We start from the raw sequence: 18,515 nt of genomic DNA, 5'->3' as shown, positions 1-18,515 counted from the left end.
TGCTTCCAGTCATGGTTGGGAAACAATGATAGGATCAGAGGCAAATCATCTACGCATTTCCAATGTGTTTGATTAAGAATTTACTAAAACGTAAACGAGAAACTCTTGGAAATGTTGTTTTCCTGCCATTAGTTTCTTACCGCTGTATAATCTGCAGGAAACATGTTTTGTGTGTGTTGGTAGCATCCTCACCAGTTTTTAAGGCAAATATGAGGTCATCAAACTCTTGCGACTCTTCATCTGCAGTAACCAGGTTGGTGTTGATGAAGCCTCCGTCGGAGGTGTACGTCCCCATCACAGGACTGGGCTTAAACACACTGCTGGGCTGACTGCTGGGCCGCAGCGACGCTCGCTCCCAGTCTGCTGACACCTGACACGCACACACAGGCCAGCACATACAGTTATATGAAGACACAAATTTACATGGACATAAACTAAGTTTCCCCATTTATGAATTATAGTCATTGTTGGCCAAGAATCTTGATTGAACCCTGATTTTATGATTTAACCTCAATTCCCTCTAAAAAAGCTCAGTAGTTGCAAAATAATACAAATATCAAATGTATTTATATAATACTTAATTTTAATTCAGTAACTTCATTTCTCATAGATAACATTTCAGAGGTTTTTTTTTATGGTGCAATTCTCTTTAAGTACATGTAACAATCTTTATGTGTTGTTGACTACAATAAGTCCAATGCACCAAAACATTAACTTGACATGAACACAGGGCAAAATTGGGTCAACTATTCCTTTCATCAATACGCTCACACATAAACGCACATGCATACTTAATTCAGAGAAGGGCTGCATCTGTCAGCTGTGTAATCATGTCTGTGATGTGTTAGGGTCAGTCAGAGTGCATGTTGTCCAAGCACCCCGAAAGGTTAAGGCCAACCCAAAGGGTCACAGCGGGTTCATGGGGTGAGAGCGAGGTCAGCGGGTTTGGGATTTCATACTTAATATTAAAATCATACAAATGATGCTGTGGACACTGTCGAAAGATGATGCACAGTCTAAAGCTGAAAATTCTGGGGAAATGTGCAATTTATGCATCCATGAGGGGAAAGAAGGGAGTGATGGGAGTGAAATAGAGAGGCAGAGATGGAATTAAACTGAGATTCTCCCTTTTTTCTTTCTTTCTTCTTCTTCTTTTTTTTAATTTTTTTTTTTTACAACAGAAGTGTATCACTGTATTTGTGTGTTTCCTTTTTATTAGAAAAAAACAAGATCCATTATCTCTTCTTATTATGAATGTCTCATCTGTTCATGTACATGCATAAACTTGTGTGTGTCTGTGTGTTCCAGCAGCTTATGATGCTTGCTGGGTTGTAACAGGTAGAGAGCCTCCCAGTGAGGTGAATTAAGCACCACCAGGCACCTCAGATCCACTTTGAGGGGAGCAGTGACTGGATCATTCCAACCTTTCAATAAGCAATTTTACCCTCAAATTACATGTTCCTACCCCTATTCTGATCTCACTCCAATTTCTTTCAAGCCAATCCTCTCCACAAATCATCACTCATCCAACACTCACATCGCTCTTCTTAGCGTTTTTTTGTCTGTGCTCTGCCTCTTATTTTTCTTACTGGGCTGTAGCCAAATATCAGAAAGGCAGGAGTGTGCTCTCATGAATAAAACAAGATTACTGGATTGCTACGTGGGGAGAGAGATGGAGAAAGAAAGAGGGAGGGGAAAGTTCCCAGGAGTAATGAAGCTAAACCTGCCTCCTCTTTTTCTCCTTCTTTCTGTCCCTCTCACCAGCTCACTCCTTATAGGGTATTCTCGAGGGAAAAAGTTGCTGAGGAGACTGGGTGACTGTAGTAGTAGTGTGCGTGCCTGTGTGTGTGTGTGTACATTATGTTTTCTGTGTCAAGAGGAGTTGATGTGGCTGTTATGAAGGAGTTATGAAGACGGACCATTTACACACGCACAATTTCACACTGATGTTACATAACGAGAATCAGTCTGAAGTGGACAGAGCAAACGAGTGTGAGTGAGTATGAATGTTCCCTCTAGAGTCACGCTCAGCTGATGTGAGAAATGTTTGAAGGAGGAGCAGGAATGGGCAAATAGAGCCATGGGAATGAGGGCATGGGAAAAATAGGACTAGGAGGAGGAAAATCAGCTTTACATCAGTCAATCAGTATTTACAGGACCATTTTTTTTTAACATCATGCGTCTTATTTTCATAGTTCTGGTCATCGTTCCAAATAGTTAGGATAACATTTTATTAATAAAGTTAATTTCTGGGATCTGGAGAAGTAGGAACATCGCTACCCTTTTCTTGGGAGGAACATGAGTGCAATTAGTGTAAGGTTGTACATTTGTTTGTTTAATCTCATCCACTGTTATCGGGGAATCAAAAGTGAGATTGAGTTAAAGTTGAACCATGAAGTGAATTTTGGACTGATTGCTGCATCTACAGATGTCAGATGTCAAAATGCTTTAATAATCAACAGAAAAAATCTATAGATGTATGACCCAGACAATAAAGAATATAATTTCAGTTATGAGTTGAAGTTATAATTAAAAGTTGACAATGAAGTGCACTGTAACTAAAATAAGAATGATTAAAACAGAAGAGGATGGAAAATATGGCTGTAAATGCTGTTAATTTATAGCTAAAATATGTGTGTGTGTGTGTGTGTGTGTGAGCATGCTTTTGTCATACCTCCTCCATGGCGCTGATGAGGTTCTGAGTTGATTTACTGATGTCACCTCCCACAGTGGTGGGTCCCCCTCCCTGGTAAGTAGAGTCTGGACTGTCATGGCCGCTCATCTCCACTGTGTAACTGGCTTTAGTTGGCCAACACAGCTGGTTGTGCATGACAAAGTACACTGCAAACACATACAGGCCCTGTAAAGAGAGAGAGGGTGGGGGACATTCAGGATTAAGAAATAAGTTCAACAGTCTCTACTGTCCTGTTCCTTTATCTTTTGCAAAGCTCTTCGGCATCACACATGTTCAATCTTAAGCTTGTGTCAGACATGGAGCCCGTAACATTACTGGCTTCACAAAGTCTCTTTGCCACTAGCAGGTTTCATGGCTGCTTGTAAGAGCAGCCATGAAACTCTAAAGGAGTAAAATGTATTCTGTTATATAGGTCGCACTTGAATGAGACTGTGAAGTAACTGATTAAAATATAAATGTATAGAATTTCAAACTTCAAAACACAATTATAGCTTTCTTTATTATTAAGCATATAATAATAATAATAATAATAATAATAATAATAATAATAATAATAATAATAATAATAATAATAATAATAATAATAATGAAGTGAAAATCCATGCGCATCATTATCGGCTGCAGTATCTGTTCAAGCATGATTGATGGAGAATTACTTCATCTGTGGGCAATGACATCATTGGCACCCTGGTACTTCTCCTTTCTCTGCTTCCTTGTCATTACCAAATCCTCTTGGTCAACAGCACCGGGCTGTGAATTACCCCAAAACACCAGAGTGTCAAATACCACAAGTCACTCCTGTATTTCATAACACCCATCACCGGGTGATGACGGCAGCCGCAGACAGAGATGGAACGCACAAGAGGGCCAGGCACCAGTGTGTGAATGTGTGTGCATACAGGTGCATGACCTGTATATACACAACCAATTCTGCACACATAGAAACCTTTTTACACAATCAAAAATGACTGGTTTGGTTTAATTTCATGTGCAGACATACAGAACTGCCTGTCAAGCTAATTGTTAAATTGATGAATCCAGACTTCCTCAGTGGCTTTGTTTGTTGTCACTACACTTAAAGCAAAAGCACAAATTTCTGTCTGGCTGATGAGCAAAGCAACACATTTGTTTTAGGTTCCAGTGGGTGCGAATGTCCCAAAGTGTCGTGAATATTTCACATCTCACTATGCAACATGCAGATGTGTTACACATTTAAACTATAAAGCTGCATGTTTGCAAACCACAGACACGCTCCTACAGTATATGTAGTGAAGCGATCATCATTACCCATTTGCCTGAGGGATATTGACAAAGAAATGGGGTTATAAACAGTGCTGATGGTTGCAATCAACATTATGAGAAAGTCAACGGGGGACGTAACTGGAAACTGTGTGTTTATGGGTGTGCTTTAAAACAGGAACATCCAGCTTGTAAGAAGGGGAAAAAAAGCCATGAAAGTAGATAACACATGGAACACCTCACAGGTCATTAGCTGCGCTTTATAGCCTGAGTTACACAAAGTGTCTTAGTGTGCTGTATATTTATGTACGTAACCTTTGAGGACAGGTAAGTGTGGTTTAGCTTCTTTTTAAGAAATGTATTCCATGTCACTTACAAAATGGGACACCTCAGGGTTAGGAGCTTGGTTTAGTGGTGTGTTGGATGATTTGTATAGTTGGGACCTTTTGTTTGCATTTTTTAGTTTTCTGATGAAGTAAAAGACAGACCCTTCCTTTGTGTAATCACTTAAAACACTGAACAAAAGCAAACAGGTGTGTCTTGTCTAGTTGAGCATGTTGCTATCCATGACTGTAGGTCCATCATCAAGGTACTGTGGGTGATTAGCACAGATCATTAGCAGCCTGGGGAACAGGCTTTACTACCATAGGCCTGTTATGTAAGTGTTCCCTGATCAGTGGAGAGGCCACGTCATTAGAGATGGAAATGCAGACCTAAGGAGTGCAGGAAGGACAGGGAAGGGTGGAAGGTAGGTAAAGCAGAGGGAGAAAAAAGCTGGGTCAGGTCAAGAGAGAGAAACAAGTGATAAAAGAGGGAGAAAATGGGGCAGGTATGGGGAAAGAAGTACAGGGTACAGAAAAAGTAGGGGTCATTCAAAAGATAAATCTCTAAAGACATAAAGCTCACAGAGACATGCTGTTGTCTTTCTTCTAGTCTGACTCATGCTACAGTGACAATCTTGCTGTCTGGAACTAAAACACATTTTTGTATTCAGCTGAATAATTGATGCAGTATTCCCTTCAATCCAAACACAGAAAAGTGTTGTGGGTTGTGTGCAACACAGACCTTCCTATGAATCCTAATTCTTCACACAGCTGATAGCGTGAGTGTGGACATGAGTGGGCCTGGGTCTTATTTTCCATAATAACACACAGATATCCTGTGTCCTATTTTTAGGCAAGTACAAAGGTTGAATGAGGAAACAGGGGTGGAATTGAATTTTAATGGAGCATGGTGCTGCTTCACAGTTATGGATGTTTCTAACTGTGATGATACAATAAGGTAAGCTTTACTGGCAGCGGGCCGCCACAGGAGGAGATAATGAGGGTTAGTGCTGTCGTGATTTGATTATTGTCTCCTGGTTCAGCCTGATGTGGCACAGATGTGGATCCAGACTAACCACGTGACATAATGGAAAATGAGCGGTGGAAGGAAAAGGGAAAGAAAAAGAATGAAAATAGTGATCTGTGCATTAAAATAGTTATAATTTCCTCATCGCTGATGCAAACATGAACACTTTGACAGTTTGGTTCTATTGAATGTGCCTACTGGAGACTAAAAGTCACTTTTAGCAAACAGTGTGCACAGACAAAAGAGAAATATCTGCTCTACAACACAAACACAGTTGTGCGCAGCTGTAACATGTGCAGTGGTTTAATGGTGTTCAGTAATCAGCTGTTGGGATGTGGGCCACACAGACATCAACAACACAAACATGGAAAATTCTCCTAATGGAAAATTCACGGCATGAACGCAACACAAACAATGACTCTACTATTCTTTGCAGTAGAGACCTACAATATAATAGCATGTAACCTTAAGGCAATGGAACATGGGAAAACAATACATTAAAGACTTAAATAAAGGATACAAGAGCGTGTTTAAATAATCAGCTAGTGGAATACTAATCTTACAAGAAACAGGTGATTATGCAGCACCTTAGCCTGTACAATATGTTAAGTACAAAGTTTGTTAACCACAAGAGTGTATTTTTGTCGTTCTTCTGTTCATTTAAGCTTTTCCACATTGCGTGCAGAACTAGATGAGACTGAATTTGTTTAACTTTACAACTTTTGCATCTGTTGTAGATCATGACAAACAAAGTGTGTTTGTTCATCATATCACATTTGTTTCATTAAACGTTCATTTAGTCTCTAATGGAAGTCTCACAATAGCATACAATGTCAGCCCTGTAACGGCAACTTTCCCCCCTTCACAGCTAAAAAAACATTTTTTCCCCCCATAAAGCTTTCTTTCCTTTATATCCATGTACCCATACACACGCAAATCTAATTACAACCATGCTTGGTACATGGCAACAGCATCTCTACTGATACTGTCTGTTTCCTAAGCAGCCTGTAATAAAAAACTAGGTCAGATGAGTTTGTTTACTGCTAATCAATGTCCTTGGACTGTGGCTTTGGGGCTTTCTACCTGTCTGTTCCACTCTGATGAATCCTTCCTCATTCCTGCTGCAGTTGCAGACTGAACCCCAGAGGCTCCTGTTTTCGTCTGAGCTCTGATATTGCAATGTGGAAGAATGGACTGAAAATCAATTGGCAGAGTTCTTTTTAAAATATGTATATTTAAGAGAAGTCAGAGTTTGAAAGGTTGGCTGTGTGGGTCAACTTGTCTCCAGAATGTGTCCACTCCTTATGCAAAGGGAAAATGGGACACAATTTAAGGCAATGCGTGTGTGTGTGTGTGTGTGTGTGTGTGTGTGTGTGTGTGTGTGTGTGTGTGTGTTTGTGTGTGTGTGTGTGTGTGTGTGTGTGTGTGTGTGTGTGTGTGTGTGTGTGTGTGTGTTTGTGTAAGAGTAAAGCACAAAAGACGGTGATGTTGCTGCAGGACTAAGGCAGGACTTTCACCTTAGTGAATAAGGTAGAATAGTTTGAATTGGTCATCAAAAAAATGACATCTATCAAGTTTAGGAATGTAACACGGCCATTCAATGTTTCAGGACAGACACACTGAGTCCTGCAATATACAAATGTCCTCATACTTTTAAGAGCACCATCATGCTATTGGTCAGCTGAAGAAACTGACCACATGATGTCACAGAGTGGGACAAACACTATTGGAGCTCATAATCAAGTGCTAAGTGCAACCGTTGGTGTTGACATCACTTCACTTCATCAGTCACTCTACCAATAGAAGAAGTTTACTTTGGTTCAACACTGTTGTCTTTGGCATGTGGATGCCACATATCACTCTAGGTTACCACAGACCTCTTATGGCACACTTTACAGGCAGATGATGTCCGTAAGCCGATGACAGAAGAGACCACAAGCATTTATAGACCAAACAAGGAAGAAAAGAACCTGTTGTACCGAAGAGAGTGGGGTGGGGTCAGGGGAGCTTCCTGGATATTGTAAAGAAGACACATTGTTCTCTGGCTCAAGAAGCAAGACATTTCCACTCAACTATATCCCATCCAGCTGGGAGGGGATATTTAGTGATAGAGGTTTTTTGTGTCTTATTAACGTTCTCTTTATCTCCACTGATACTTGGAGCACAGAGCCAGAATAAAGGGAGGGAGCAGCAAGAGAGAGGCAAACACAGAGACAACAAAGAGTGGAGACCGAGCGAGATGGCAGTTTGAGGCTTCACTGAGATCTAACACAGTGATAACCCTTCTCTGTCTCCACTCCTGGGGCGCTCCTCTTGCTCTGCCTCCCAACACTTCAAAGCAAGGCTTCAAAGTGGGATAAAGCAGCCTTCATAAGTCCCTCAACAAAAGTCAGAAATCAGCAGCACACATCACACAATGCAAACTCACTATGCAATGACCACATAGAAGAAAGAAAGCTCTGTTACTGTAACCCAAAAATACATTTCCTGATATTATTAATGTGCCCTCTAGCACCCTCAAATTCCCACATTTTCAGCTGGCGTAGTGCGCACAGTTCATAGCTGAGTTTCAGAACACAAACATTTGGCTGGGAGGTAACTTTTGAGATTTGGGAGAGCTGTGGGAGCTTCATAACAAAATAAAGGAGTGAAGCTTTAATGGTGTCAACTGAAATCAAAGTGGAAAAGGGAACGCTTGGCAAACAAACTCCAGCACATTTCAAGCTTGGAGGTGCACATCAAAACATCTTTTATATTAGTTTCACTTCATAACTCTGCATTGGCAAAGGTGACAACTAGAATTTATGTTGATGGCACCGGTGAAAATGATGACAACACTGATAATGAGATTAAGGACAATGATGAACAGCAAATCAGTTCATTAATCTCATTATTACAGTGTGCAATCAAGAGGGAAATGCAATACAACTGCTGTTAATAAGAGTGTTGGAAAAATAATTGCACAAATGAACAAATAAATAAGCAAACAAACTGATAAATAAACCAATGAGCTCACCAGCAGGCAGTCAAAGATGACGTAGAGGATGAGCATCCACAGGTACCTGTAGCCCATATGGAGTCCAGCCCACAACCAGACCAGAGAGATGAGCAGGAACAGGTAGAGGACCAGCGGCACCTCTGGAGCACAAGATAACAACAGAGAGGCGTCAAAAACAATGTTACATAAAGTATATCAACAACTAAATACATCGCAGAAAGGTTTTTGTATTCATTTTATGACTACTGTAAAATCCAGCTGAGTTTTTTATCATATTTATATTACCTTAGGTGAGTAAAAGCTTTTAATGCCTGCTTTATATTATTTTTAATGGTTGTACATAGATGGGATGTTAGATGGAGGAGAAGGCCTTAGGAGGAACTGCACACTCAACTTCAGTGAGTCCACATGGAGACCCTGTGGATTCTTGTGACCCTGATTAAAGGCCAAACCAGTGATTGGTGCACAGAAACGAGTGTACTACTGGAAAACACACAAACACACACACCATGACATATGCCAGTAAGCAAACACACATGTAAACATGCACTCATGGCAGTGCTCCATTTTCCCCACTCAGGACTTCATCCATTGAATCTTTGTAGTCCTGCTAATGCAGTTTGTAGTACAAGAAGTAGCATTCATTCATTCATTCATTCATTCATTCATTCAAGTGTACAAAAAATCATTATGTTTGAGTAAGTAGTGGAGAAAACTTGCATGGTCACATTAAAATATTATGTACTGTAAAATGCCAAATGGAGTAGATTATCAACATGGACAGAACTGATCACTCTGACCAACTGACTAAACTAAAAGGCGTGTAAATGTGCCTGGTATTCATCACCCAGAAGTCACACGGTTCTTACAACAAGTAAAACATGGCTGATGGGTTTAAGCCACAACAGGTCTAGTGGACGATTTTGTATTTGTTTGATTATCTATTGCTTCCAAATGTTGAATGAGAGTAAAATGCATCATACATTGCCTAATGATATTCCTTAGTATAATAATCCTAACATTGATATTTAAAATGATTAAAGAACTAAAAATGAGCCTCCAGAAACTGCTATTCTAGTTTTGACAAACCTTGTAGCCTTCATCTCCCAGCTTTTAGCACACCTCACCTCTCTAGGGAATGGGAATATACTTGTGAGTCTGTTAGCCTAGCTAACCCTCGTTCAAGACGTCTTTCTAACTGCAAATGTTTCTAAACTGAGTTTTATATGGCTAATAAACTACTTTCAGGCATGTGAGAGTTCAAGAGAAGTTCAAGAGAAGTGGAGACTGAAGAAAGGACACCGAGGTATCATTTCACCTCATCTCTATCAGTTCATAGTGTTTCTCACAGCTTGAAAAAACCCTCCTTCACCTATTATTGGAAAAGCTAATTAGAGGACAAACAAAATGAGTACTGCCAATGAAGGGTGGACTGACTCAACTGGGAAAATGAGTAATCACATCAGAGGGAGAGAGAAAGAGGGTAAGAGTGCAAGGCCTGATTAATGAAACAGCTCATTATTATCCAGCAAAACAAGACAAAAAAATAATCTTGTCCTTACAAATTCTGTGGAACATTTTGAAATGAAAAAAGGCTGTACTTGATGAGTAAAATGTCTTCACCAAGAGAGGAAGATACTTTTTTGCTCCTTTGCTGCTACAAGTATGAAAGTCAAATTTGAACATTGTCAGCAGAATATTCATTAAGGTACTGTAAAAATGTGAGATTTCAAATAATGTAACCTTACTGGCGATCGCTATCAAATTAGAGGCTTACATCTATTTCATTTGTTAGCATTAGCCTTGGTCTTAAATATACTTAGCAGCTGATATAATACAGGTTTTACATGGCAGATTATTAGGACTGAAAAGGACCAAATGGAAAAAGTGAGGATAGAAGAGGGATAGAAAAAGGGTGTGAGACACTGAAAAAATAACCGCAGGCTCTGATCGTTATATATTTGCTGTTAACTCAAGAGGAAGTTACTTTAGATATGCATTTTAAATATATAGAAAGTATTGCAGTGTATGTATTTGTGTATGTGTGATAAGGTGTAGCGAGCTAAAATATGCAGCAGCACGTTTACAGTAATGATAATGGATCCTGTGTGACTGAGAACATGATGTACCATTGATAACATTCATTCATGCTCCATGTTTTCATATTTACCCTGACCATATGGAGCACACGTTGTCAAACAGACCGTAAGAAAACACCATAACCTGAATCTTATATAACAAACACAATCTAAGAAAACACCTTCAATTAACTGAACTCAAACGTACCCCAGATGGGTTTAAATGCTTATTTTAAACTGACTTTCTAATCTCAAAGAGTAAACATACAAATTCAAAATTATGCTGTTGAGTCACTCTAGCTGCAGTGTGCTGGCTGGTGTTATCCGGGACAGACTGTACAGTTCACTTCACAAGTAGGATGGAAACACAGGGCACGGGGCCCAAGTTTGCACGAAAAGCCCTCACGTAGGTGCCACTTCCACCACCCTGTCAGCTCCCCTCTGCTCCAACTTCTGCTCCTTATCTCACTGCAACTTTCCTTTGGCTCTCCCTCACACTTTATTAGAGCTGTCTTCTCTTTTTCTTCTTTTCCATGCCACTATGTTTCCCTTTGAAACTTTTTTCCTTATAAGTCTTTTATAGGTGCATTGTTTTCCACTGCTTCAGTATTATCATTTCATGACCAGTCTCCTCCTGCCTTATGCTCAGTCTGGACATTCTGTCTCACTTTGGTGTATGTTTTCTCAGAGCTGATAAATCTGCATATTAAGCCATTTCATCTGTTGCTTTAACTGTCTTCTCAAACTTCCTATTCCTTCCAGTTAGAGCAGCATAGACTTTTTCTATCTCTTTTTCTTCTTTCTTGCACATCTGTCTCCATCTCCTCCCTCACTGGTATTATTTTTCCAACCATGTAAGCACATTCCAGGCTGTGGACAGGGCAGCGCTCCCACAGTAAGAACAGGTTCCCAGAACCAAACGGAGATGGACTGCAAAATGCTGACTGAATGACTGGCTGTTTGGCTTCATACCACTACAGAGAAGAAGAAAGAAGCCGAGCAGGCAAACGTTTTCATTAGTTATGTATGTGCAGATTTGTTTGAACATGCATGAATGCATCTTCAACTATCCGCCACACAGACACTGAAGCTGAGAATGATGTCATGGGCATCTTTCTGTGTGGCAGATCTAAAGTAAACAAACATATTAAACCCCCACTGGTGGAAATTTTACACTAAACTATTTCTAGAGTATTTTTGCTAGACACAAGGGAGCTTTTTTTCTCCAAAGGCAGACAGTTTACATTTGATCAGGGAGTTCCTGTTGTGAGAAGACAAACTGAGAGAGGAGTGTTGGTTCAACAAAAACAGCCAGACAGAAACTCAAGATGGTGCTGACATTACTGTCACAGAGGTCAGCAGCTGTAATAACAACACGCTGTATAATAAGCATGTGTTGAGCGTACATAAACACATGCACACAAGTAATGTGTGTGTGCACTAAGTATGAACATTGCTTAATTGCTGCAAATATTCAGAATAACACTATCAAACTACTGACAAACTGATTTAGTACTGCAATTTCAAAGTTATGTTTTCTTGTATACTTTTACGCTGGTAGGGAAACACCTACCTACGAATAATTGAGAATGTGTCCTTCAGTTAAAAAACCGTACCCCCCTAATAAAAACTTTACTTAACTTTATAACTGTATAGTTTGGAATAATGTTATTAATATGAGTCCTAACCTCCAAAAAACAGGAAGCAGTTGTCTTGAATTACAAACCTTATTGACATTAGAATACACAGACACAGTGCGGCATTGCTGTTTTAGTATTTACATTCATCTCAAAGCTGTTGATACAAAATAATCACAGTGTGAAGTTGAAATCTTGGTATGTGGATAACGTGGCCATTACAAATAAATTTATTAAACCAGGTATGAGAAAACAAATCCAGTCCAAATCCATTATAAACAACATCCACGTTGGATGTTTGCACATTTGCATTTCAAGGAAAATGATAATGAGGTTGTGAGAGCAAAATATTAACATGTGTCTGGCAGCCAGATAAAGCAACTTCATTGCCTCAAACACGATGAGTACATAATGCTGCAATGTGCAATCAAACTTCAACCATCAGTTATTTTCCCCCCACATTCCTAAACCAATCAATGATCAAAGTGCAGTGAGGGAAACTCAGAGCCATAAAATAGAACAATAATAGTTATTCATTGAAATGTGCTCATTTGGAAACTGAAAGTTTGCTCACTGCTGCAACAAAAGAACATCATGTCTTAAAAACACCTTGTTGATTCACTGCACTGTGAGCTATGATAAGAGCTTACTGATGATGATTTGAATTGGCACTATTGTGTATGGTTGGTTAAGCTGATGCTTTGTTTTCAGCATTCCAGTCTTCACTGAGGTACAGGTACAAGTCTGCACACATGCTTGATTTCACTGACGTCAGAAGTCCTGCTATATCTAACATGGTCCTGTGAGTTTTACATGTGGGCTTCTCACACCCACGTACACACACAGATTAGCGCTCATCTTATCGCATCGCTTCTTTATTGTAGTACGGAATTTGGAAATGTTGGCGATCAACTCTCTAACTGCACAAGGTACCTGCAAAACATACCAGATTAAAATATCAATCCTTAAAGATTTTTTTCATATTGTTTTTTACTGTACTGCTGTTTTTCAGCAGTGCCTGTGGTTTGGAAATGAGAGATAGTGAGTTTGGGGAATTACCAGACATATGATTAGAACAATAAAGTATAAAAAGCTGTTCCCTCACATTTATTTTATTCACCTTTTAACTCTGGACATGTTAAGACAAAGTGAATACTGATATTGCAGAGTCGTCAACTGTGCCTAAAAACCAAAACCAATGACAAAAAAAAAAAAAGGAAAGGAAAGTGAAGAAAAAGGTGACAAAATGCAGTCTATACCGTTTGTGTGCATGTTGTGTTCATGGTTTTAATATGTGCTTGTATGGTTGTATTGTGTCAGTATGTGTCCAGATAAAAAAACTGCAGCTTCAACAAACACTGATCCCTCACTGCATGAAGTTTTAACAGGAACGTTCTAATTGTATGTTTTTGAATGAATTTGAATTCCCTTTCACGAGCACACTTTTCACAGTGCAGCTCTTTTACGCAAAAGTGAACACATACATTCACACCTCGAGGGCTGTCCTGTTTGTGCCTCACACACACTCACTTCTGCTGCTTTGAATAGTGTGCCTACCTTTCCTCTCACTTGCTCTCTCTCTCTCTCTCTCTCTCTCTTTGAATAGACACTAACTTTTAAAAGCTGCTGAAACCTTGTTTGCTGTGCTAACTGCTTCCTCTCTGCCCTCATTCAACATATAACATAGTACCTTATTCTTATTCTACTTATTCTTCAACTCACCCCAAAACCATCCCGTCTAACCCTGATCTCTGCCTCTCTTTTTCTTGCATGTCCCCTTTGCTGTCCATGTGACCCTCAAAGTAGGCCTGTTAGGTAAACAATCTTACAGGATGAGATTTAGCCTCAGCCTGGTTTGTATATGAGAAAATATTGCCCTCTTTTTAGGTAATGCACGCTCGCAGTACCTGCAGCTCAACAAAGCACTGTTTTGATTTGCTAGCCTGCTTCAGAGGCCACACACAGCGTGTAGGGCAAACTGCTCGCCAGCCAAAGGAGTGGCACTAATTCCAGGCTTTGCTTTGTCATTTGAGGACCTGAACTGAGCAAAACAAGCTTAGGCCATGACACTGTGGGACTAAAGTGCTTTGGCAAGGATTCCCGTCTGTGGGGTAGAATGATCGACTGCACTGAATAATTTCAACTGATTTATACTAACCATAACTCTATGATGGTTGTTTCTCAGTAAAGAAGAATGTCACATAAAATACAACTTTGAGGTTGTACGCACTCTAGTTGTTGTCTTTCAACACTATATTTAGTGTATTTACTGCTTTAAATGACTTCATATATGCAATTAAAACAGTTTAGATGTGGTAGAGGTTTTGGAGTTGAAGTGTGCACCCAAAGCACATCCCACACTTCTACTACGATCTGTAACAGCTGCATACATGTTGCTTAAAACTGTGTCAAGTTCTGCAAACTGTTACACTAAGTCAAAGAAGTAAAATGGCTGAATAAAGGTGATTATAGTTATAGTATTATATCATCATACAAGCAGGTATTGGTGATGCTTTGTTCCTGTTGAGCTCTTTTAACTGCAGCATGGATCTCTTGGGTGCATACAGCAGACTGTAGGTGAGCAAAATAGGGGCCAAAACTTTTTGCCAAAAATAGGGGTGGATGCAATCCTGCTCCTGAGGGCAGCCAGGCAGCGGGCTACTTGTTTCTGTGGTGTGCATGAGAGATATACAAAATGAGATTGTGTGATTGTACACGTAGGCAATTTCATCTTGACTTTTTTGCCTCCTGAAGTGCAATATGTAATTGGAACATTCTCCAAATCATGCTCAGTGTGTTTGTGTACTTATTGGCATTTATGCTGGTTGATTGGGTACCTGTGCTGTTGGTGCGTCCACGATAAATGTCATCATAGGCCTTCCACTGCTGAGTGACCTGGTAGGCGTGGATGAACACGACAAGCACTGCAACCAGACAGATGAGGGGCACCAGCACTGCTGTGCACAGCGCTGCATAGATGTTTGGGATGAAGCACCTAGAGGAGGGACAGACAGAGATGTGAATGAGTGTTTTTACTTACTGTATGTTGAAAAGAGCAGAACAAAGAGGAAAGGGAAAGCGAGAGAGGTGGAAGTCAAGCTAAAAGAGTGACATAAAGAATGCACCAAGCTCAAGGGTAAGTTCTGCAAAACAGAAACGCATTACATGTCTTTATTGCTTTATATTGACTTAAGTTAAAACCCTGTTTCCGCAAGTTTCACAAACAGGGTCTGCTTGGTGAGACCTCTGAGCCTGCCTGAGACTCAGTATTCTTGCTCAACAGCAGCCTTTGCCTTCAGAAGGAAAAAAAACATGTTTTTAAATCTTCTCAACAACCAGGTCACCCTGCAGCTACAGTGGGATAATATCTGAGGCCAAAGACGCTTAAAAGTGTTTTTCTATTTTGAGGATGAAAGAACATTTGTAAGAACAAACAACAAGATGCATTTGTCCATTTTGAGAAGGAGATGAATGTGGAGTGGTTATGTGAGTTCATCTGCTGATCTTGCCAAAGGAGCAACGTTTAAAACTTGGTGAGGCCAAACTGAATTTCAGGCTTGATACAAAAGGTCAAAAGGAAGCACTCTGCTGGCAAAAGTGAAATCTATTTAAACTTCTGATGAATAATATTTTTTCATTATGACTTATTGCTGTGTACTTTTCAACAGTTTTTTATTGGTGTGTGTCCGTTATTTTTCACTATCTTTCTGTCATTTTTTCGGGAAATCTCAAGAGTCCTTTCCCAGCTTCTGCCCAGTTTGATGCATTTGTTCTTCATTGAAGAAAACTGAGCAAAATATTTGTCTCTGGGAAAATCAACTTCCTCATATAAACTGTAACTGCCAAACAACTATCAAAACATGCATGTGACTCTGTCCTTTTCACATAACTCAGCTCAGCCCCTGGTTTGGTGGGAGTGCAAAATACAGGTGGGAGTGCAAAATACAGATAGGACCTCCCCACAGGCCTGAGTAATCACAGGGAAATAATTGGCACAAAGCTAGCCATAACATGACATGAGGTATGCCAAATAAAGCATTACATTACACCGTCCCAGCAAGACAGCCAGACTGTGAGAGTGTAAACAAGCTGTAATATGGATATTTGTACTGTGTGTGGCCTTACTGTACTAAAAGTCACACAAGAAAGTGAAATCTCAGGGATTCCTGCAGTGGATGAAAAAAGAAACATTACCCAGAGGTCCATTTTCCTGACTTCGGGTTGGATAGGGAGAGCGAAAATGAAGTGAGGAAGTTAAGAAGAGCATTCTATCATTTCAAGATTATAAGCGAGGTTGGACCTTTTTTCCCTCCCCGAGATGCACAGAAACTCGTGAATACTTTTGTTACAAGTAGGATTGATTACTGTGTCGTTCACAGGTCTCCCTAAAAAGTTTATAAATCAGTTACAGCCCATTCAACACTGCAACCAGATTTCATCACTCCTGTTTTAAAGTGTCTGCACTGGTTTCCAGTTACTTTTAGGATAAGTTATAATATTCTTGTTCTTGCATATAAAGGTATTAATGGACTTTCCCCTGACTGCTTAGTTGATATGATGCAATGACCCTGGTAGATCCCTCAGATCCACTGATTCTCTGCTACTTAACTAACAAAACAAGCAAAAACGTATGATGAAGCTGCTTTCTGTAGTTCTGCACCTAAACTGTGGAAATACCTGCCTTTTGATTGATATTATATCGTCTCTTTTCTTTTTTTGTTATTTTGAGGGGAATTTTCTTATGGATGCCGCAGGGGTTTTGTTTTTTATATGTACAACACACTTACAATGTGAAGTAATGGCTTACAAACATTCATTTGTATGAATCATATATCTCTACAGGAAATTACTCATAGCAAGGCAATAAAGTAGCCACACTGATGATGAATTAGCCAGGTAACACAGTTTATCATGCTGGCTTTAAACAAGACTTACAGTAATAAGACACAGCTGTATTTAAATTGCATTTTGTTCAAATCAAAATCTAATCAAAATTATGGTTATAAGATACTGCATCAGTTCTAAAACACTTAGGAGGTGAAAAAAGTATTTCTAGGTGTGATAAATAATTATCTATTTAATCACTCTGCAATGTCACTACCTGTTACTTTAATCATCTTCCATCTCACCTGCTTAAATGTTCAGATATTCTTTTTTATCCATACTTTAATCTAAAGATGCATTAAATTTAAGTGGCGCCTTAATTTTAATTGAAAGATATACAACCTACCAGAGCCACAGTAAAAATGAAATGGGGATCAACCTACCAAGTAAAAACATGACCTCTCAAACACATAAACTGAGACCTATCAAAAAACCTATCAAGAACACCTTTAGGTACTCTGTATAATTACTTACTATATGGAAGATAGGATACCAGCATGAAGTCATGACATCGGGGTTGACAATGAAAGAAATGTGATATTATGACAAATGGATAGAAAAAAGTTTCATTCAACATCGCCCTTCCATATTATGTTACCATTTCACTACACTTCTTCAAAAAGGTTTTACAGTAATATAATATATATGACAGACAATGTCTACTGACACAAGGTCTGAGTCTGACACCTGTTTGTAGGCAGGTGGGGAAACTAAGCCAATTTTAGAAAACAAGAAGCTATCTATTTATACAGATGGAGATAGAAAGAGAGAGAAGAAGAGAGAGATAAAGAGAGGGAGAGAGAGAGACAGAAAGAGAGAGAGGGAGAGAGAGAGAGAGAGAGAGAGAGAGAGAGAGAGAGAAGTCAAAAGCCCCAAAGAGGAAGGTAAGCTTCCCTGGAAACTGAATACTACAGTGCATACACTCACTGTCTCACACACACCCACAGGAAGCCCGTGCACACACCCGATCCCAAGGATAACAGCCACACCTAGGACCACTGGCTAATTTTAGATGTGATTTAGGGGCTCTAACTTCATCAGTGTTTGACTTCGCCCATCATACACACACATGAAAGGCAGCCACTCAGAGGAGAAACACACGTTTACTTCACAAGCACTACATGGACACCTACACACACTAAAACATGGTCACATCTGTAGGGACCATTGTGCTGTTTTTTTTGTTTTTTGTTTTCCCAAAGTGACCTCGCTAGTAATGTTTTAGGATTCAGGTGTTCTCTAAATATAGATAGGAACTGGATATTTATACCTCACACACACACACACACACACACACACACACACACACACACACACACACACACACACACACACACACACACACACACACACACACACACACACACACACACACACACACACACACACACAGTTAGTACACAATATAAGGGTTATTTCAGGTTTCCCTCCACCCTGCTGCTCCCTGTGTGAAAGCCTCCACCTCCAAGGTAAGGAGTTTCTATATGAGCATTCAAACACTGAAACTCATTCATTTATTCATTGAGCTGATTGGTCACGCAACCTCCTCACATGATGTCACTGGCTCAGGTGTTTTCTGTTTGCTTTACTCAAGTGTGTAGGGGAATTTACCTAAGACTGAAACAGAAACTGAT

General features: G+C 39.8%; 1 protein-coding gene across 1 annotated transcript in view; it reads right to left on the bottom strand.

Annotated features, from left to right (window-relative positions):
- Positions 1-18,515, bottom strand: part of adgrv1 (adhesion G protein-coupled receptor V1) — a 95,864-nt gene that overhangs the window by 4,068 nt on the left and 73,281 nt on the right. Inside the window, exons 91-94 of the mRNA XM_062416710.1 lie at positions 14,835-14,992; positions 8,301-8,422; positions 2,675-2,860; positions 193-370 (exon numbers count right to left, since the gene is read on the bottom strand). Of these exons, the coding sequence (XP_062272694.1) occupies positions 193-370; positions 2,675-2,860; positions 8,301-8,422; positions 14,835-14,992 (644 nt within the window). The remainder of the gene's footprint in view (positions 1-192; positions 371-2,674; positions 2,861-8,300; positions 8,423-14,834; positions 14,993-18,515) is intronic.

Source organism: Scomber scombrus, chromosome 4 (genome assembly GCF_963691925.1).
Source record: "Scomber scombrus chromosome 4, fScoSco1.1, whole genome shotgun sequence".
Taxonomy (NCBI): domain Eukaryota; kingdom Metazoa; phylum Chordata; class Actinopteri; order Scombriformes; family Scombridae; genus Scomber; species Scomber scombrus.
This window is presented reverse-complemented; position numbering and strand designations above follow the sequence as displayed.